Source organism: Capra hircus, chromosome 13, assembly GCF_001704415.2.
Source record: "Capra hircus breed San Clemente chromosome 13, ASM170441v1, whole genome shotgun sequence".
NCBI lineage: Eukaryota > Metazoa > Chordata > Mammalia > Artiodactyla > Bovidae > Capra > Capra hircus.
The window spans coordinates 17,092,116-17,113,424 of record NC_030820.1 but is presented as its reverse complement, the minus strand read 5'-3'; the positions used below and the strand labels follow the sequence as shown (position 1 = coordinate 17,113,424).

Sequence of the window (21,309 nt, the reverse complement as noted above, 5' to 3'; positions counted from 1 at the left end):
ACAGCTTAGTTTTGCCTTCACTTTCCAATAAAGTCTGACAAGTAATACCTTCTTTGAAGGCTCTTTTTATTGGCTATGTAGACTTCTTAGTTTGACTGGGTCTCAAAGCATTTTGCCTATGTCTGAGAGAATGAAAGAACCTTAAGAGAGTAACTCTTGAAAGGGATTTGAGGAGATTCACATGCAACCAAAGCAGTTTTGAAACCAACAGTTTGGGTGAGCTCTCAGCATGTAATTAACCCATTTTCAAGGAGCACCCTGTCTCCCTGATCCAAGTAGGAAGCCCTTCAAAAGGATTATCTTAGGCTAGAGGAATGACTACCCAATATTAGAACATAGTGTACATAAGTTTTCCTACAGTGAACTTTCTCTCCCTTTTCACATGACAGATAAGAAAATGATGACGAAATCTGCAGACCATAAGAATTTGGAAATCATTGTTACTAATGGCTATGATAAAGACAGCTTTGTGCAGGGCGTACAGAACAGCATTCATGCCAGTCCTTCCCTGAATGGCCAATGCACTGAGGAAGTAAAATCTGTAGATGAAAACTTGGAGCAAACTAGAAAAACTGTTGTCTGCGTTCACCAAGGTACTGTCCCTGTCAAAATTTGTTTCTCTGGGTTCTTGCCTATGAATAAAATACTGTTTTAGTAATTTTAAGATATTTAGGAGCAGCTAAGAACTTTAAAAAACCTCTTATGAGTAACATCTTAGGGTTTTCAGTGAGATAACCCTTACTATTATAAGGGTTATCTCTTTGAAAGACTGAATTAGGGCTGGGGCTTATATTTTTCTTGAGACATTTTTATTGTGTTTTTATATGGCATTTTAAACTAAAATCTTGGAAATTTTTGCTTTTATTACTGCTGTTTCTTTTAACTCATACTCTATATGACACTTTTGTTCTCAAGTCAGCAAGGTAAGTTACAGTCTTTTCATAAGTTAGGGCTCTAGGGATGAGCATATAGTATGTATATAGTGAATCATTGACATTGCTGCAATTCACTCAAGAAACCAAGAAATACCGTTTCTTAATATAACAACCAAATATGCATGGTTGCATCCCAGATTTAGGGCCCTAGCAGGTAGTTGGTTTTTTTCTTATGTGTTATTAGGTTTTTATAAGCTTGATCTGGACAGTGTCTTTGTAAAATTCAATGATAAAATACTTTGTAATCTTTTTACATAAAATTAGATTGAATTTAAATTTTTGGTAAGTTAAAATAAATCAACTTTCATATTTCTATCCCAATATGAAAATAATATAGAGCCAATAAATTTTGAAAATGAAATAAATGCACTTTTCTTCAATTAGAGAATAACTATTCTACCTGGACATTTGTTTATATTTAGATGTAAACAATGATCATGTTGAAGATATTTCAGGAATTCAGCATTTGACAAGTGATTCAGACAGTGAAGTTTACTGTGATTCTATGGAGCAATTTGGGCAAGAAGAGGTAAAAATAACATTTTTTTAATTGGTAAGTTTTCAAAGTGATATATTCAAATTCCATGCATAACTTCTGCTAATAACAGATGTGTATGCTTTTCACCACTTTGAAAACATACCTGTAAAATGTTTAAACACTTGTATTTTGCTTTTTTGTGAGTTTAAAAATATATAAACTTTCTGACTATTCAAAATATTTAAATACTATAATTTATAATGTATTTACATTTATAAATATTCTGAGAGAGGTGGGATGGGAGGCAGAAGGTGAATTCCTTATGCTAGTCCTTATGTCTGAGACATTTAACAGTCAAGAAGATTGAATAACTTAAACAAATCTGTTCACATTGACGTATTAGACTGAAATTTTGAGTGGAAATACTTTTTAAAATTTCAGTTAAGATTTAGTATTGAAAGCGAACTTTGGAAAAAACCATTAAAGTACCTGAATTTTATTTTTCCTTTTTGACAACTTTTCCTGGTAACAGCTAAGGTGGTTTTGACAGTTGTATTTATACTTGTTGTTTATGTATCCCACCCCCCAGTCTTTCCCCACCCGTATTCTAACACAGTTCCTTCTAAATTTCTTTTCACTTTATTTAATTTTTAATTTCATTAATTCATTATTTTTAACTTTATTGAGGTATAATTGATTTACAATGTTTTTACAGTGCTTTGAACACATAAACTGTAGGTATTTAAATGTTTCTTGGATGAATGACTCATGAGAACAATTCATTGCCAAGTATCTCAGTTCTTTGCTCATAGATGAATCATCTCCATCCCATTTCTTCCCTTCAGATGGGAGGCAGAAAATGAGTTGACATTTTTTAGAAAAATAATATTGTCTGTGATAACATTTAAAAAAACCGCTTTATAAAGCCAGTAATTCTTCAGTTGTCATAAGAACTTGGTGATGTATAACTGTTTTCCATTTGTAGTCTTTAGACGGCTTTATATCAAACAATGGACCATTTTCCTATTACTTGGGTGGTAATCCCAGTCAACCGTTGGAAAGTTCTGGTTTTCCTGAAGATGTTCAAGTACTTCCTGGGAATGGCAGCCCTGGGAACATGCAGGTAGCAGCAGTTGAAGGCAAAGGTGAAGTAAAGCATGGGGGAGAGGACGGCGGGAGTAACAGTGGCGCCCCGCACCGCGAGAAACGGGCTGGAGAAAGTGAGGAATTCTCTAACATTAGGAGAGGGAGAGGTAGGTGGCACTTGTTTTTTGTTCTCACTGCTTTTATAAAGGAATTAATGAAATGGGGAGGTTCTCGATAGGAGAGGCACCAGGACTGTCCCTTAGCAAAGGGAGTGTTGAGAGTTATCCTCAGAACATCTGACCATTGTCCTTTATGTCTGGTTCTCTCCTTTGACTCTACAGGGCATAGCACTGTATTCTTTGACGATATGGGGGAAAACATGTCTATTTCCACATGTTTTATACACTTCTTTAAGGTAGCCAAATGTGTGTCCTGTCACCTCTTTTTTTATTTTTGTCTTTTGGCCGTGCCATGCAGCATACAGGATCCCCTGCCCCCTGCAGTGGAAGCATGGAGTCTTAACCCTTGGCCTGCCAGGGAATTCCCCTATAATAATGTTGAAAACTTACACATTATATAAGCAAACATGTAAAACTTGTGATATCCCATTTCTGCAAGGGTAAGGTAACATGGTAGTGCCTTTTACGCACTGCAATATAAAACTGTTTCGGACTTCCCTGGCAGTTCAGTGGTTAGAACTCTGCATTCCCAGTGTAAGGGGGCATGGGTTTGATCCCTGATTGGGAAACTAGGATTCCCAATGCAGCTCAGCCAAAAAAAAAAAGAAAAAACCAACCAAACAAAAGTTTCAGTCTTTCTGAAAAATAACTTGGCAATATTTATTAAAAACCACAACAGGGTTGTTATCCTTTCATCCAGAAATTCTTCTTTGAATTTGTCTGACCTAAAGAAATCAACAGAAATTTGGACAAGAATTTATATGCAAAAATATTCATTGCAATGTTATTTGTAATCACAAAAATTTGGAGTCATCCAAACTATCCAAAAGTGGAGAACAACTGAGTAAATTACTTCTTCGTCTTACTAATGAATTCATGTAGCCATTTCAGTGTTATTGGGGCTGGACTAAAATTTTATTATTTAAAATAAAATTTGTAATGAACACACAAATATTCATATTTTTTAAAAAGTAGTACACAAAATTACAATAAGGGGTAATGCCAATTCTGTAAATATATGTGTAGGGAAAAAATGGATGGATAGATAACCATGTGTTAATAGTAGTGAGATTTCCATATGTCTGTAAGTATGATGGAATTTATAAGAAAACTCACTTAAAAAACTTTGGGAGGCTTACAATGACCAAATAAGAAAACATGGCTATTTGGTGTAGCTCTCAGTACTCTTAAGAGAAACAGTTTTCATATTTTTCAGTCTTGTTACTATATTAGTAAATAATTCTTAAGAACGTACCCAAATATGTGTATTATTTATATATTATATACATTGAGTTGTGTACTAGTTTATTAGGTACATTATAAAACTTTAGCAAAAAAACAGTAAGTGTAAATGGAAGTTTCCACCTATGTCAACTTCTTTGATTTTAGTAGTTTATTTTGTGTACTTTATTATTGTTTCCACTCCATTAGATCTCAAAGAAACAGAGGAAAAATGAAAAAACAAAACAAAACAAAACCCAAACCCCACCATTTCTACTTTTATAAAAATGATTGTTGTTGTTGTTTAGTTGCTAAGTCATGTCCCTCTTCTGCAACCCCATGGACTGAACCCCTCTGTCCCTGGAATTTCTCAGGCAAGAATACTGGAGTGGGTTGCTGTTTCCTGCTCTAGGGGATCCTCTCGACCCAGGGGTCGAACTTGTGTCTCTTGCATTGGCAGGTGGATTCTTTACCACTGAGCCAAAAAGTAATTTATTTTGGTCTCTTAAAATAGGGCACAGGATGCAGCATTTGAGCGAAGGAAGCAAGGGTCGGCAAGTGGGAAGTGGAGGTGATGGGGAACGCTGGGGTTCGGAGAGAGGCTCAAGGGGCAGCCTGAACGAGCAGATCGCGCTTGTGCTCATGCGCCTGCAGGAGGACATGCAGAACGTCCTCCAGAGACTCCACAAACTGGAGATGCTGGCGGCATCACAGGTGGGCTTCTGCATTTGCCTTGTCTTATCTGCTGTTGATCCTGTCAAACAGTGTGCAGCTGGAATCTGCCTTAATCTGATTTAAATGGACCACACAAATGATACCCAAACCTTATTTTAGCAGTTAAGTAAGAATCTATTTTTAGGGAACAGGGCTCAGATGATGTTTTATCAAGAGGTGTATTCAAACACACTGAGAAAAATATTCAAATACACTGATTTGAATGGTTTTGCTAAGAAAGAGATTCTGGAAGCATAAAATGGTACACAGTAACAATTTACAAAATGGTTTTTCAGTGTTAAATGTGTGATTTTTTTGGTACTGTGTTTAATATCTCTTCCCTGTTAGAGTATTAAACACCATTATTGTAGGAACTATTTTATTTACTACTGCATAAGTGTGGAGCCTCATTCCAAGTAGGGGGCACAGTAATTATTTGCTGTTAGATTAAAATAAATCTGATTTATACACATCAGTGGAGATTAATGATTTTTAAAAGGATCTACTTTTGAAAATATTATTTCAGAAAAGACTGTGCCAAAAGCCAAATACCACTTAAAGTAATAGGAAATTTTCAATCTATAAAATTAGTAGTACCATGTTGGAAGTATGAAGAAGAATAGGAGAATAAGAATTATCGAATAGTACCATTTTAGGCACTAATGTCCTAGAGTCCATCATTGAAGTGTCATTGTTTTATAGTAAGCATGGTCTTCTATCTTGACCTCTTTTTAAAATGGTCTAGGGGCAATACACTAACGTCCCCATTTTTTAATGTAAATTATTTTTTAAGATGAAAACTTCTAAGCAGAGAGAAAGGAAAAATTATAATTTGACCTCCACTATGGTTTACTATAGCTGATCATGAATTTCCAAAACAAATATTTGGATATGGTTCGCATAATCTTTACATGTTTACATTCTTAATGATCAGGGCTGCAGTTCTCCTTGAACGTTTGTAAGTTGGTAGTTTATATGGAATTTAAGGAATTAAGAAATGTTGAGTAGTTAATTTAAAAAGAATGTAAAAGAAGTAATAGCTCATTAATTTGAGGTTTTATTTTGATAATTTTATATTTGAACTACTATAAAACATAAAATGCCAAAGATAACTCTTTGGCTGGCAACTTTAGGGACTTTTAATTTGGTCACTGTGAGTTTCAGGATAATCATAATTAGCAGAAAAATTGAGAATAAACTAATATTTCAGGCTTCCTTTAAAAGACAGGAAATAGGAAAAAAGTACTGTATTTTTTCTTTCTGTCAAAGCTAAATCACTGTTTGTATTTGTAGGCAAAATCATCAGCATTACAGACCAGTAATCAGCCCACTTCACCGGTAAGAAATTCTTTTCTTAAATCTGAGCGCCAGGGTTTCAAACAGGTTATAATAAATATAGATTATATGATACTCTGAAAGTTTTCAAAATAATATTCACCATTTTGAACTTTGAGGTTTAAAATATATTTGTTTTAAAACAGAAAGAGAATCATAGACCTGGAGAACAAACTTCTGGTCGCTGCGGGGGAAGGGTAGGGGGAAGGGTGGGGGGAAGGGAAAGTTTGAGATCGACATGTACACACTGCTATGTTTAAAATGGATAACCAACAAGGACCTACTGTATAGCACAGGGAACTCTGCTCAAAGTTATGTAGCAGTCTGGATGGGAGGGGAGTTTGGGGGAGAATGGATACATGTATATGTATGGCTGAATCTGTTTGCTCTTTACCTGAAACTATCACAACATTGTTTGTTGACTGGCTACACTACTATACAAAGTAGAAGATTTAAAAAATTATATACCTATGTTTGTCTTGTAAGTCTGAAGCACTTCTGAAAGTCTACGTTACTGAATTATGCTCTAAAATTATCTCCCTCCCTCTAGGAGGAATGAAATCTTTTATTAGTTGTTGTATTTTAAAAATTATGAACTAGATGTGTTTTTAAGTTTATGCATGTGACAGATTGGTGACCAGCTTATTTTATTTTCTCAGAGACCATCTTGGTGGCCCTTCGAGATGTCTCCTGGTGCATTAACCTTCGCTATCATATGGCCTTTTATTGCCCAGTGGTTGGTGCATTTATATTACCAAAGAAGGAGAAGGTAATATGATAGTTTTAAAATTCTACAGTGAAAAAAGTGAAAGTGTTAGTCAGTCACTCAGTCATGTTCAACTCTTTGTGTCCCCATTGACTGTAGCCCACCAGGCTCTTCTGTCCATGGAACTCTCCAGGCAGGAATACTGGAGTGGGTTGCCATTTCCTCCTCCAGGGGATCTTTGTGCCCCAGGGATCGAGCCTGGGTCTCCTGCATTGCAGGTGGATTCTTCACTGTCTGAGCCACCAGGGAAGCCTGTTTATATTACCAGTTTACATACTGGTATATAATTCTAAACCCCTATGTATTCTAAGCAGTATGCAAACTCTTCTACAGCAGACAGAGCTTTCAGCAGTAGTCAGGGAGATAGGTCCATCTTACAGATAAATCGTGATACTAAACATCCTGTACTGATCTGAGACTGCGACTACCTTGGTAATGATATCTGGTGGGTTGCTAGACACTTGTTAGATTAAAATTTTTTCACTTGAGAGCATCTAAAGAATTTGTACACTTTTGATTCATGCAACAAGAAAATGATTGATTATAGGCATAAGTTTTATGGAGAAATAATGTTCTTTTTTTTTTTAGAAATAATGTTCTTAATGTCTGATGTTTATTTGGGGTCCTTTGCTAATATTAAAGGACAACAGATGAAAAATAATGCCTGCATTCATTTTCTGTACCTTAGAAATATAGACATTGGCACTTTAGAAAATGTTCACCCTGGTGGTTGACTGTCTCTAGAAGTAGGGCTTATTCTAATTTGAGAACCAGAATTCCAGATTGTATGCCAGGAAGTAATTCAGATAAGACAGAAAATAATAAAATCATTGGCAAGTACTCTGAGGTTGTCTAGATGAGGAATAATGTGAGGCCAAAACTGTTGGGTTCAAGAAAACCTTTAGAGCAATTTTTTAAGACACTACATAAACTGAATTACTTTCCCTGAATGGGCAGATGGTCAAATGTTGGTCGTTCTTGGCCTCACTGATTATGTTTTTGTTGTTTTGTCACCATTTCCCATTAGGTCAGAACCGATGGGGAAAAGAGAGGGGGTGTTTGGTGGTAAGATCTTCAGTGTTCTCTTACTTATGTGCAGTAGAAACACATTTTTAAAAAAATCTACAAATTTAAATAATTGTGTGTCTGTTGTATCTCTACCAAAGAATTGACATTTCTAATTACTGCACATGATAACAAAAGCAAAAGCCAAATATTTACCCTTCTCTTACATCACAGGGGTAAACAGCTTACTACTCTTAAGTGCTCTAGTGAGAGTACTTCATAGTAGAGAAACTGAAAATGCACGTGACCTCAGTTTAGTCTTCTTTGTTCTCTGCTTATGTTATAACAGTTTGATTTATGTTTATAAATGAACTCAATAAGTTTTCTGGTACATTAACATTCTTGGAATATACTTGCTGATTTACAGAAACTTAGGTGGGATTTCAGAAGCCTAAGCTGCTTTCTTAGTGTCATTTACCCCCTTTCTAAGCCATCTGTATATGTGTTATTTCAGCTGGTAAGATACAGACCGTAATTTAAATCCTTTCTTTTTCCACACAATTATGTTTCTACTGTGATGGTTGGGTTCTATATAGTGTTTTAAATCCTAACATCCCTGATAACAGGAGGAAAAAAGAGCCAAACTGTTTTTCAGTAGGTGGTTATGCTGAATTTAAGCAGCTGGGAACAGTGGTGCTAATGGAAAGTGTGTATATATTTTGCAATGCATTTCAGAATTCTTTTTCATGTTTTCCTTTGTTAAAAGTTGGGTACTGGAGAATAAAGAAACTGGGCACAGGACAAAAAAAAGTAAAGCTTATTACTTCAGTGTTATTTCACACTTAAGGTTGAAGCAACTTGTCACTTTATTAAAAACTGAAAAAACAAACTGTACTTTTCTTAGTCCCTGAAAATTGCAGTTCTTCTAAAATGATTATTATTTTTTAATGTTCCTCACTAGTGAAAGTATATAATAGTCCTCCTAAGTATGCCTTCTAGTTGTTGACAGATGTCTCTGAATGGGAAAACTTTTCTCTGTTTTTAATTTTCTGTTTTATTATTATTGAATCTGTATCCAGTTTTCAATGTATCCTGGGTGTTTAGTCCTTCCAAGTTGTAAATTAATTAGTGCTGTGTAATTGCATTTTGTTGAGATAGTGGTTTTATGTATTGCTTGCTTACATGTGTAACAAACCAACCGGGGTTGGAGGTGGAGCCACGTTTGATTTGTAAGTAAAGTTTTGGCTTTGAGGGGCTCTCAGTTCAGTTCAGTTCAGTTCAGTTCAGTTGTTCAATCGTGTCCGACTCTTTGCGACCCCATGAACCGCAGCACGCCAGGCCTCCCTGTCCATCACCAACTCCTGGAGTCCACCTAAACCTATGTCTGTTGAGTCAGTGATGCCATCCAAGCATCTCATCCTCTGTCGTCCCCTTCTCCTGCCCTCGATCTTTCCCAGCATCAGGGTCTTTTCAAATGAGTCAGCTCTTCACATCAGGTGGCCAAAGTATTGGAGTTTCAGCTTCAACATAAGTACTACCAATGAACACCCAGGAATGATCTCCTTTAGGATGGACTGGTTGGATCTCCTTGCAGTCCAAGGGACTCTCAAGAGTCTTCTCCAACACCACAGTTCAAAAGTATCAATTCTTCAGTGCTCAGCTTTCTTTATAGCCCAACTCTCACATCCATACATGACCACTGGAAAAACCATAGCCTTGACTAGACAGACCTTTGTTGACAGAGTAATGTCTCTGCTTTTTAATATGCTGTCTGAGGGGCTTTAGGCATGTTTTAATCTGGCAGTTTTCATTCCAATCCTAAAAAAAAGGCAATGCCAAAGAGTGTTCAAACTACCACACAATTGCACTCATCTCACACACTAATAAAGTAATGCTCAAAATTCTCCAAGCTAAGCTTCAGCAGTACATGAACCATGAACTTCCAAATGTTCAAGTAGGATTTAGAAAAGACAGAGGAACCAGAGATCAAATTGCCAACATCCATTGGATCACTGAAAAAACAAGAGAGATCCAGAAAAACATCTACTTCTGCTTTATTGACTACGCCAAATCCTTTGATTGTGTGGATCACAACAAACTGTGGATAATTTTTAAAGAGATGGGAATACCAGACCACCTGACCTGCCTCCTGAGAAATCTGTATGCAGGTCAAGAAGCAACAATTAGAACCAGACAGGAAACAACAGACTGGTTCCAAATTGGGAAAGGAGTACGTCAAGGCTGAATATTGTCACCCTGCTTATTTAACTTACATGCAGAGTACATCATGAGAAATGCTGGGCTGGATGAAGCACAAGCAGGAATCAAGATTATCAGGAGAAATGTCAATAACCTCAGATATGCAGATGATACCACCCTTATGGCAGAAAGTGAAGAAGAACTAAAGAGCCTCTTGATGAAAGTGAAAGAGAGTGAAAGAGTTGGCTTCAAACTCAACATTCAGAAAACGAAGATCATGGCATCCAGTCCCATCACTTCATGGCAAATAGATTGGGAAACAGTGGAAACAGTGACAGACTTTATTTTGGGGGGCTCCAAAATTACTGCAGATGGTGACTGCAGCCATGAAATTAAAAGACACTTGATTCTTGGAAGAAAAGTTAGACCAACCTTGCATATTAAAAAGCAGAGACATTACTTTGCCAACAAAGGTCTATCTAGTCAAAGCTATGGTTTTTCCAGTAGTCATGTATGGATGTGAGAGTTGGACTGTGAAGAAAGCTGAGTGCTGAAGAATTGATGCTTTTGAACTGTGGTGTTGGAGAAGACTCTTGAGAGTCCCTTGGACTGCAAGGAGATCCAAGCAGTCCATCCTAAAGTAAATCAGTCCTGAATACTCATTAGAAGGACTGATGCTGAAGCTGAAACTCCAATACTTTGGCCACCTGATGTGAAGAACTGACTCATTGGAAAAGACCCTGATGCTGGGAAAGATTGAAGGCAGGAGGAGAAGGGGATGACAGAGGATGAGATGGTTGGATGGCATCACCGACTTGATGGACATGAGTTTGAGTAAACTCCAGGAGTTGGTGATGGACAGGGAAGCCTGACGTGCTGCAGTCCATGGGGTCGCAAAGAGTCAGACACGACTAAGTGACTGAATTGAACTGAACTGAACTGAATGGGGCAATGTTTATCAGGTTTTTAGTCTGATAGGAAAGAAGATTAAAGAACATTGTGCATGGTTTGGAGGAGACAGGTCCGTGTTAGCAGTGAAGACAAAGATCTAAAAATCCTCTTAGGATGGGAAAAGTGTGGCCAGGAGAGGGCCCATTCTGTATGTCATGCTCTAGCACAGTGTCTGGCACGTATCTAGCTTTCAGTAAATATGTGCTGAATACATGGCTAAATGCCCACTCTTGGTAGAGCAGCTGAAGTACCATGTGACATGGATAGTCTTTGATTTTATTTAACGTATATGCATCTGGATGCAAGCACACACTGAGATAATCCTATACACATGTAAAGTAACTGCTTATCTATTTGTGTTAAGCTTTAAAAAAAATTTTTTTTACATGAAAAGTAATACTTAAGGTCCACTGCTTGATTTTTTTCCCCCAATATAGAAGAATGTACATTTTTTATAGTTGATTTAGTGTTAATTCTGCTATATAGCAAAGTGATTCAATTATACATATATATTTTTTATATTATTTTCCATTATGTTTTATCATGCCCCTGCTACTGCTGCTAAGTCGCTTCAGTCGTGCCTGACTCTGTGCGACCCCATAGATAGCAGCCCACCAGGCTCTCCTGTCCCTGGGATTTTCCAGGCAAGAACACTGTAGTGGGTTGCCATTTCCTTCTCCAATGCATGAAAGTGAAAAGTGAAAGAGAAGTCGCTCAGTTGTGTTCAACTCTTAGCGACCCCATGGACTGCAGCCTTCCAGGCTCCTCTCCATGGGATTTTCCAGGCAAGAGTACTGGAGTGGGGTGCCAATAGAATATTGAAAATAGTTCTCTGTGCTATACAGTAGGACCTTGGTGTTTATCCATTCTATATATAATAGCTTACATTAGAAAATTAGAAAAGTAAATGAGATTCCATATCAGTCTGCAGGGTATCCGAAAAACATTCTTTCTGCATGCTATGAAGAATAACATCTGTAGCCCTGTTCAAAATTAGGCCCTGAACAGCCAGCCTCCTAAGATGGTACCTCCAGTGGTACCATATTCCCTCAGATACCTAACCTGGTCATTCTGCTATTAGAATCGTCCATGACTTAAGTCTTAAGTACTGATAGCAGACCTTTCTTTTTTGACCAAGCCACATGGCTTGTGGGATCTTAGTTCGCTAACCAGGGATCAAACCCAGGCCACGTCAGTGAAAGTACTGAGCCCTAACCACGGATCACCAGGGAAATCCCTGAAAACAGATGTTTTAAGTCCACAAGACTAGTGTTAAAATGTTATAAGCAGACCTTGTCTCATTTTTTTTTTTGCACTTTGCATATATTCTAGTTTTTAAACTCTGAAGTTTTGTGACACTCCAGTTGTAAGCCTATCAGCACCATTTTCCCAACATCTGTCCACTTCATGTCTCTTGGTCTTATTTGGTAATTCTTGAAATATCTTAGGCTTTTTCATTACTTTTTTAATCTGTTATGGTGATCTGTGATTAGTGAAGTTTGATGTTATTCCTATAACTTGTCGAAGGTTCAGATGATGGTTAGCATTTTTTAGCAATAAAGCATTTTTGGTAGAAAAGCTATGGCAAACCTAGACAGCGTATTAAAAAGCAGAGATGACTTTGCCAACAAAGATCCAATAGTCAGAGCTATGGTTTCTCCAGTAGTCATGTATGGATTTAAGATTTGGACCATAAAGAAGGCTGAGTGCCAAAGAATTGATGCTTTTGAACTGTGGTGTTGGAGAAGACTCTTGCGAGTCCCTTGGACTGCAAGGAGATCCAAGCAGTCCATCCTAAAGTAAATCAGTCCTGAATATTCACTGGAAGGACTGATGCTGAAGCTCCAATACTTTGGCCACCTGATGTGAAGAACTGACTCATTGGAATAGACCCTGATGCTGGTAAAGATTGAGGGCAGGAGGAGAAGGGGACGACAGAGGATGAGATGGTTGGATAGCATCATTGACTCAATGGACATGAGTTTGAGGAAACTTTGGGAGATAGTGAAGGACAGGGAGGCCTGGTGTGCTGCAGACGATATGATTGCAGGGTCAGACATGATTTACTGACTGAACAACAATTTTTAATTGAAGGAATGTACAAGTTTTTTTTAAACATAATGCTATTGCAGACTTAATAGACTACAGTAGAGTGTAAACTAGCCACTGGGAAACCAGAAAATTTGCATGTCTCACTTTATTGTGATATTAGCTTAATTGTGATAGCCTGTACTTTGAAGGGAAGCATGTTTTTAATTAATTAAAAATAAATAAATGTTTAAAAAAAGTCAGGCCTAGGTTCCTGGGGCACAGAAAGCATCTCAGCATTCCTGACAGAGCAGAGTTCAGTGGGCTGGGGGAAGGCAGGATGCTATTCCTGTTTTCTTTTCTGTTATTTTTTGTAACTTCTCCTATCCCGCTATACCCCCATTATGCAAGTCAGTTTTTTATAAAAGGAGAGAAAGTTCATAAATGCCTGGAAAAAAATCCCCTAATTCTGAAGACAGTAACAGTGACTTACGTCTGTTACCCTATTACAGTTGATGATTGGGGGTTTCATAGATCAAGTCATGTGCTTTTTGGTAAATCTATAGAAGACCTTGTTTGGCAATCTGCATCATGTGAGTTCAGGCACCTCCCTGTCAGCATTTCTGCTAACACCTCACTCAGGCAGTCTTTACAACCACCCACAATTCTGTTCCTCCAGGGTTTTTTTTTCCTTCATGCCATGAGTAATCTCTTGTTATGTGAAAATCCATCTGATTATTTAAAATGTCATACCCAGGTGTACATAATATTTCTGCAGAGGATAAAGAATGTCCAGTTATGTACAAGGTCATCCCTGCCAAGGCATTGCCTAAGATTATTTCTACAGAGGTGGTGGTGTAGTCACCAAGTCATGTCCAGCTCTTGCAACCCCATGGGCTATAGCCTGCCAGGCTTCTCTGTCCGTTGGAATCTCCAGCCTAGACTGCTGAAGTGGGTAGTTATTTGCTTCTCCACGGGATCTTCCTGACCCTGGGACTGAACCTGGGTCTCCTGAATTGCAGGCAGATTCTTTGCCATGTGAATGAGGGAAGCCCTTCTACAGAGGAGAGGAATCTGTGTAATGAGAGTTTCAGGCCATTTTGGCCTCTGCAATGCTGAGGAGCGTTTAGAAGTTTTACAGCTGTGGGTCCTTTCCCAGAATTCAGATCACATGTGATGTCTTGTGCTCACAAGTTTATCCTTCCCTGGTAACTGACCCTGCTATTAGTAAAACTGTCACATTATACATATCTGAGTTGTTGGTTCACATGTCCTTGGCACCCCGTCCCATCAATTAAACAGAGCTTTTTGAGGGCTGAGAGGATCCTCAGTCACTGGCACAGTGCCTAGAAAGTATCAGATACATAATATGTGTTGATTAAATGAACAGTTCAGGTTGTGCATCTAGCAAACTTTTGTTGTTTTAGTAAAACTTACTCATTTTGATAAAATTATGAAATAATTTACAAAGTCTGAACTGTGGAATAGCTAAGTAGATGAGATTCTAGAAGCCATAAGAGGAGGAATGTACATTTATTTATTAAATTTATTTATTTTTAATTGAAGTATAATTGCTTTCCAATACTGTGTTGGTTTCTGCCAAATATGAACATGAATCAGCCAAAGGTATACCTATGTCTCCTCCCTCTTGAACCTCTCTCCCAGGGAAGGTGCATTTAAATTGTTTGTTGGAAACTATAACTTGGTAATGTCATCACTTGCACCTGGATCTTTCCTGTTGAGCTCTAAGTGACCTGAAGTAACTGCATAAGAATCATTTGTAATTTCATGGTCTTATTTTGAATTTGAGTATTATTATGATGTTACCATTCAGCAAATTCTTTGGTATGGATGTGTCTCATGTTCAGGTTGCATTTATACTCATAGGACCTTGTTTATTTTCCTCTTTTCAAAGAAAACTGAACTAAAGAAAATGAAATTTTGTTGAAGTCTACTGGCCCTGGATAACCTCGGGATGATACCGATTGTGGAGCTCACACGAAAATCCTAGTTTGTGATGATTACATTTTTGTTGTCTAGTAGTTTGGTTTGTGTACATATATACATATATATATTTTGCACTACACAAATGATAAACATTTTAAGGACTAATATTGCTGATACTTGAATAATCAATCTCAACTAGGTGATAAGTAGCATAGATTTCCCCTACCCTTGACTTCGAAGGACATTAAATTATTAATTACTGTTTGGTAACATGTTTACCTGATTATCTCCCATAGAGAATGATAAGCTGCTTTTCCCAGGTATAGTTGTGATGATGAGAACAGATTTATAACTGGGTATTTTTAACTTTCTAAATTAAATATGAGAAAGTATGCAAACCAGGAGTGAATTTCAACTGATAAATCAACCGTCTTTTTTAAGTCACTGAACCACCATGCAATTTACTGGAGAAAGACCGGAAGAATCTTCTCCACACCCACTCTGTGGGCTGCTCAAGATCCCACTTGGGCATGCACAGCTCTGACTTCAGCTTCAGGCATCATGACAAAGCAGAGCCCTGTGTACTAGGCTTCGTTTTTACAAATGATTCACAGAATAGACCTTACTGACTAATGGAAATGATGAAGAGTGGGCTTAAAGTAAGTTTGTCAGTGTGTTCTGAGTCTGCAGATCATTAATAAGATTTGTATTCAGTTATATACGTGGATTCCTTTGTAATCATTTTCCTTTAACTGAGAATATCTTGTTTCTGCTTCATAGGGTGCTTTGAAATATAAAATGAAAACTTATTTATACTGTTTTTACAAAGGTCAAAAGGAAACACATGAAAAATCACTTTTCTGCAACTGGTATAAACTGGACTCTTAACCTCTTAGTGCCTCAGTTTTTCTTCGGGGTATAATATTGGAGACGTACCTATTTCTCAAGGGGTGTTGGAGGGATTTGAAAGCTAGCAGGCCATATGCTTCCATTTGAATAAGACACACCCAACTAATGTAAATTTAAGTCTTTCCCCCACCCCCCACCTATAGACTAAGAAGACTGTAATTTAGATTCTTGAAGACTTTCTTTGGAATTATTCTTCTTGTATACCTTTTGAAACTCCCTGCTCATGTAGATGTACCTTACTTATACTTCCAAGATTTCTCTGATTCAAAGGCTTAGTATCAAATGATTTTTAAATATTCTTGGTATGTGTGATGTTGGCTTTAGCATCATGTGTTTAGAGTGTTTTTGATAAGAGAGAAAGTAATCTGTCCCTAGTATAGAGGGTGGTTCTTTGTTTACCTGAAGAAAGAATATGATTTGCTTTTCTGAAGACTGTTTTTTCCCTTGATTTTTTCTTACATGTAACTTGGTGTTTTTTGAATCCCATCTTGATTAAAATGTGTCTGTCTAAATGGATCTACCAATTATTTGCTTTTAAAAAGCTGTCCTCTATTTATTTAGAGGAAAAAAATGAAGCCAGTAACTGAATTATATGAAACATTAAAATTTAAACCTGTGGATCTGGAATTATTCTAAAAAACTAGCCCTCTATCTGGTATCAGAAAATGGTGGCTTTTCTCTTAGTATATAAGGAAATAAGAGGCAGAGTAAGAATGTAAGCAGTTGTGATTCGTGACAAGCAGTTGGAGGTAACTAGCTCCTAGGGATAACCATTTGTATCCTATTCCAAAGTCTTATTTTATAGTTTGAAAAGCACTTTGCACACTGTTCTTGTATATACAAGTAAAGATGTAATTACAGGACGTAGTGTTACTGCTTTAACAAGAATCTCATTTAACATTTAAGATTGACAGCTATGGTATTTTTTTAATGATAATACTTTTCTGTTTCTCTACTGTAAAACTAAGTTAAAAATAAAAGGTTAATGAGAATTGTTATGGTTTTTATTTTTTGTTACTGTTAGAAGTGGGTTGATTATATACTAAGGCTTAAATAAGAATAAATAGTAGGGATTCAAAGAAAGTAATTGTTCCTCTTTCAAAATAAAGCCATGCTATTACACATCATTAAAAAAAAAAAGAAACGGGGTGACATTTAACTCATTTAGTCATTTGGTTGAAAGTGTTGTTGATCATTTGAAAATCTTGTTTCAGTTTTTATTCCAACTCAGTTGCTTCCCACAGCCTCTCAGTGCAGCCTTCATCAGCCATCTTAAATGCATAACTTGTAACTTCTCTGCGGCTGCTGCTGAGTCGCTTCAATCGTGTCCAACTCTGTGCGACCCCATAGATGGCAGCCCACCAAGCTCCCCCGTCCCTGAGATTCTCCAGGCAAGAACACCAGAGTGGGTTGCCGTTTCCTTCTCCAGTGCATGAAAGTGAAGGCACTGAGTTGTGTCTGACTCTTAGCGACCCCATGGACTGCAGCCCAGCAGGCTCCTCTGTCCATGGTACTTTCAGGCAAGAACACTGGAGTGGGTTGCCATTGCCTTCTCCAATGCATGAAAGTGAAAAGTGAAAGTGAAGTCGCTCAGTTGTGTCCGACTCTTAGCAACCCCATGAACTGCAGCCCACCAGGCTCCTCCACCCATGGGATTTTCCAGGCAAGAGTGATAAAAGTGATGACAGCTATTTGTGACCCTTAAGATATCAGTGTTCTGTTGCCTGTAATAGGAACCTAACTGCAGCAGCTTGAGTTGTTTTCCTCATCTACAAGGAGTCCAGAGTTAGGAAGTCCAGGGCTAGTGACGTGCTCCTGCAGCGCCCTTAGGGACACAGGTTCTGTCCTGTCATCATTAGGGCCTTCTCTTTGTGTTTGCCAAATGACTGCTGTACAGCTCAGTCCAATGTCTACAGTACAGGCAGGCAAAGATCCTTATCTAATAAAGAAACAGTAACTTTGAAGTCTCACAGGACATCCCTTCACCATCTTCTTGGCTAGAACTGGGTCTCATATCTTTGTCTGTAAGAATATTATTTAAAGAATAAAATTGTTCTAGTTTATAGAAATACTAATTTTACCAATTTTGCCCATACACAGGAAAGGCCATGTCTTTTGGCCTTTAGTATACTGTCCTAAATTCTCTTTTCTACTTCTTAGTCCTTGTTTTCTCTCCTTGTTTTCACCCTGATCTTGTCTTTCTCTCCATTAATCCTCCTTTCCAATGGAACCACGTTTTTCAAGCTGAAAAATGGTAAGTGTTCTTTTCCTTTTTCAAAAGAAACAAAGAACTTTAAAATATGTACATAATACAGGTGAGGTGTAGCCACTGTTATTTTTTCTGCCCAGCACCAATTCCCCCTGCTAATAAAACATCACTGTCCTCTTCCTCCCTGTAATTCTGCCCCACCCCAAGCCACAGTAATGGGCATGTCACTCAGATCTGGCCCATATCTACCTCATTCTCCTCTTGACCACAGTGACAATCCCAGGGAGGGGGGGGGGGCATATGACCATCAGCGAAGCAATAAGAGTTATTCTCCGGATCTATTTCACAGAGCTTGGAGAGGAAGCCTTTTCCAGAATCTTACATAGTTTGAATCATAACAGTATGTAGCCCGTTCAGACTGGCTTCTTTCACTTTGTAGTCTACATTTCCTCCATGTAATATAGCTTCATAGCTCATTTTTGTTTTTATGGCCGTGTTTCAATAAAATTTTATTTACAAAACAAGTAGGGGGCCCTATTTGTCCCATGGCTGTAGTTTGTTGCCTTCTGATTTAGGTAATTCATCTCTTTTAAGCACTGATTAATATTCTGTTGTCTGGATGTACCAATTTATTTAGTCCTGTACTAAAGGACATCTTGGTTGCTAACCTAATTTTAGTAATCATGAATAAAGCTGCTGTCAACATCTCTGAGTAGGTTTTTGTGTGCTCGTAAGTTTTCAGCTCACTTGGGTAAATACTAAAGAGTATGCTGGATTGCATGGTAAAGTTATCCTTAATTTTGCAAGAAACTGTCAAACTGTCTTCCAAATGGAGTAGGAAACGGCAACCCACTCCAGTATTCTTGCCTGGAAAATTCCATGAACAGAGGAGCCTGGCGGGCTACAGTCCATGGGGTCGCAAGATGACTGAGTGACTTTCACTTCAGTGTCTTTCAAAGTGGCTGCACTATTTTGCCTTTCCATCATTAGTGAGTGGGAGTTCCTGTTGCTCCACATCTTTGCCAGCATTGGGAGTTGGTGTTTTGGATTTTAGCCATTCTGATAGGCGTGTAGTGGTTGTCTCATTGTTGCATTCTCTTTCTCTTTAAATTACAGCCTCTAAGGTTATAACTGAGAGATCCTGAGGATGTATATCTTGCCATTTGGAGGAGCCTTAAATAACCAACATCTAAATAAGCCTTATTTAAATAAGGCTTAAATAAGCTAACATGTAGACCTAGGAACTTAGACAAGAGTCAGAAAATAGTGAGTTCAAGTCCTTTAATCCAGTTAACTCTGAAAACCCTATCCCTATGTTTACACATAGGGTTTACACAGTTTTGTTTACATGGGTTAATATATTTGCCTTCTTACTTAAGACAGTTTAAGCTAGGTTTCTGATACTTGGAGCCAGAGTCCTGACTAGTGTAGATGACTTGCGATGGTCAGGACTGAGCGCAGTCCCTGAAGCCAGACTGTCTGGGTTCAAATTCTGTGCAGTCATGGAAAGTCCCTTACCTTGTGTTTCAGCTTCCTTAGCTTACAGTGTGGATGAAAATATCTCATAGGATTAATGTATGTATAAAGTACATAGATAAGATATAGTTCAGGATATAGTAAATGCTTTTAAGCTGATAGCTACCATGATGATAGTAATACTGGGTTGGCCAAAAAGTTCATTTGAGTTTTTCCATAAGATCTTATATATCAGTATATTACACCAATAATTGGGTTATTATTTCACTATATTACGTAAAAATCCAAATCCCTTTTGTAGCGAGACACTGGTAAAGTTGGTGCAAATGCACCGAATCTTTTTTTCCTTTTTAACAAGAGCTAGTTGTTTCATTATCATTCCTTCCCTTAAAAAGTATCATAGATTTCTGCTTTGGAGGCAACTACTTTCAGCACTTCTGGCTGTTTGGAATTTAGCTCCAAGGTTCTAGATGTGTGAACTGCTACTTTTTGATACTTCTGTTTTGGGAATTATCTGTTTACTTCCACCTACTGAAAATGGAGGATTTCATTTTTTCCCCTCCCTTTGCAGTCACAGCTCATGTGTAAATAGTTTACTGTTTATCACTTTGTTTCTGAAGGATGTAAAAGATGAGTGTAGATGGAAGGGATGCAGGAAGCGGTGTGGAGCTTCCATCCCTCTCTAGGGGCACCATTCTCCCAGTGCCTCCTTGTGTTCATAAATGAGAATGCAGGGTGGGGCAGAAAATTACATTCTCTAGAGATAAAGGAGATATTGCCTGTGTGACTAAGCCTCTATCAGAATCCCCCAAGTACAGGGTTCAGAGAGGTGCTCTGAGTGCAGGATCTTAGTTCCCCACCAAGGATCAAAACCTTGCCCCCTGCAGTGGAAGCTTGGGGTCTTAACCACTGGACCTCCAAGGAAGTCCCAGAAAATTCCAAGCTTCTAATCATGGCTGGGTCTTTCTGGTGACCACCCTCCCCCCACCCTCCGCTCCCCCCATCCAGAAGCCCACCCAGAGTCACCTCATTAGAACAAAAGGCACTGCTATCACCCAGGAAATCCCAAGGGATCTAGGAGCCCTGGGTGACGCATCAGGGCCAAAGATCAAATATGAGAACAACAAAAAAATGCTCCTGGTGCTCTTATCACTTTGGAGATTAAAAGATTTTAGGAACTCTGTGCTGGGAATAAGAGGCAGAAACCAATATATGTATCTTCTATTATCTCTTACCAGTCTTTTTTCTTTCTCTTTGGATGCTTGCAGTATGCTTTTTCCTTTGTCTAAAATGTCACTGTGTTATATAACTTGGTATATACCAGAAAGTTATCAGCTACAATGCTGCTGTGTAATAAACAAGCTCAGAACTCCTATCCTTTCACCCTTCTCATCCCAGCCATCAGTAAGTCCTATTGATTCTACCACGAAAATTGTCTTGAATCCAGATGGGCTGGTCCAGTAGCCTTCTGTTCAGTCTCCCTCCTTTAAACGTTGCCCTGACCCATCCACTTTCCACAGTTAGAAGAATGACCCACACACGGCTGGCATGGTATTAACTGAAAGGAGGCCAGGTGGAAACGGTAAATATTTGCAGTTTTTTGGACTCTGAGTCTGTTTTTAACTGGTTAAAAATAAGACAAACTGACAAATAAGAGTGATCAGACTTGAAAACGGTCTTCAAGATGTTGTGGAGAATAATAGCAGAGTTTTATACAGCGACTATTTCCCAAACCCCAAATTAAGACAAATATTCTGAGTAGTAGGGTTCTTAGGGCCATAGTGATCATTTATTAAACACCATTTAATGTACTTAACGTGTTATTTGAGTCTGTACTTGGTATTTATGTACTTCGTGTTATTTGATTCTGA

At 38.0% G+C, this 21,309-nt stretch overlaps 1 protein-coding gene across 3 annotated transcripts in view; it reads left to right on the top strand.

Moving 5' to 3' along the window:
- Positions 1-16,745, top strand: part of ACBD5 (acyl-CoA binding domain containing 5) — a 31,675-nt gene extending 14,930 nt beyond the window's left edge. For all 3 annotated transcript variants that reach the window (XM_018057024.1, XM_018057025.1, XM_018057023.1), the window contains 7 exons: positions 390-593; positions 1,358-1,464; positions 2,399-2,666; positions 4,414-4,613; positions 5,907-5,951; positions 6,608-6,717; positions 14,813-16,745. In XM_018057024.1, the coding sequence (XP_017912513.1) occupies positions 390-593; positions 1,358-1,464; positions 2,399-2,666; positions 4,414-4,613; positions 5,907-5,951; positions 6,608-6,717; positions 14,813-14,825 (947 nt within the window). In that variant the 3' untranslated portion in view covers positions 14,826-16,745. The remainder of the gene's footprint in view (positions 1-389; positions 594-1,357; positions 1,465-2,398; positions 2,667-4,413; positions 4,614-5,906; positions 5,952-6,607; positions 6,718-14,812) is intronic.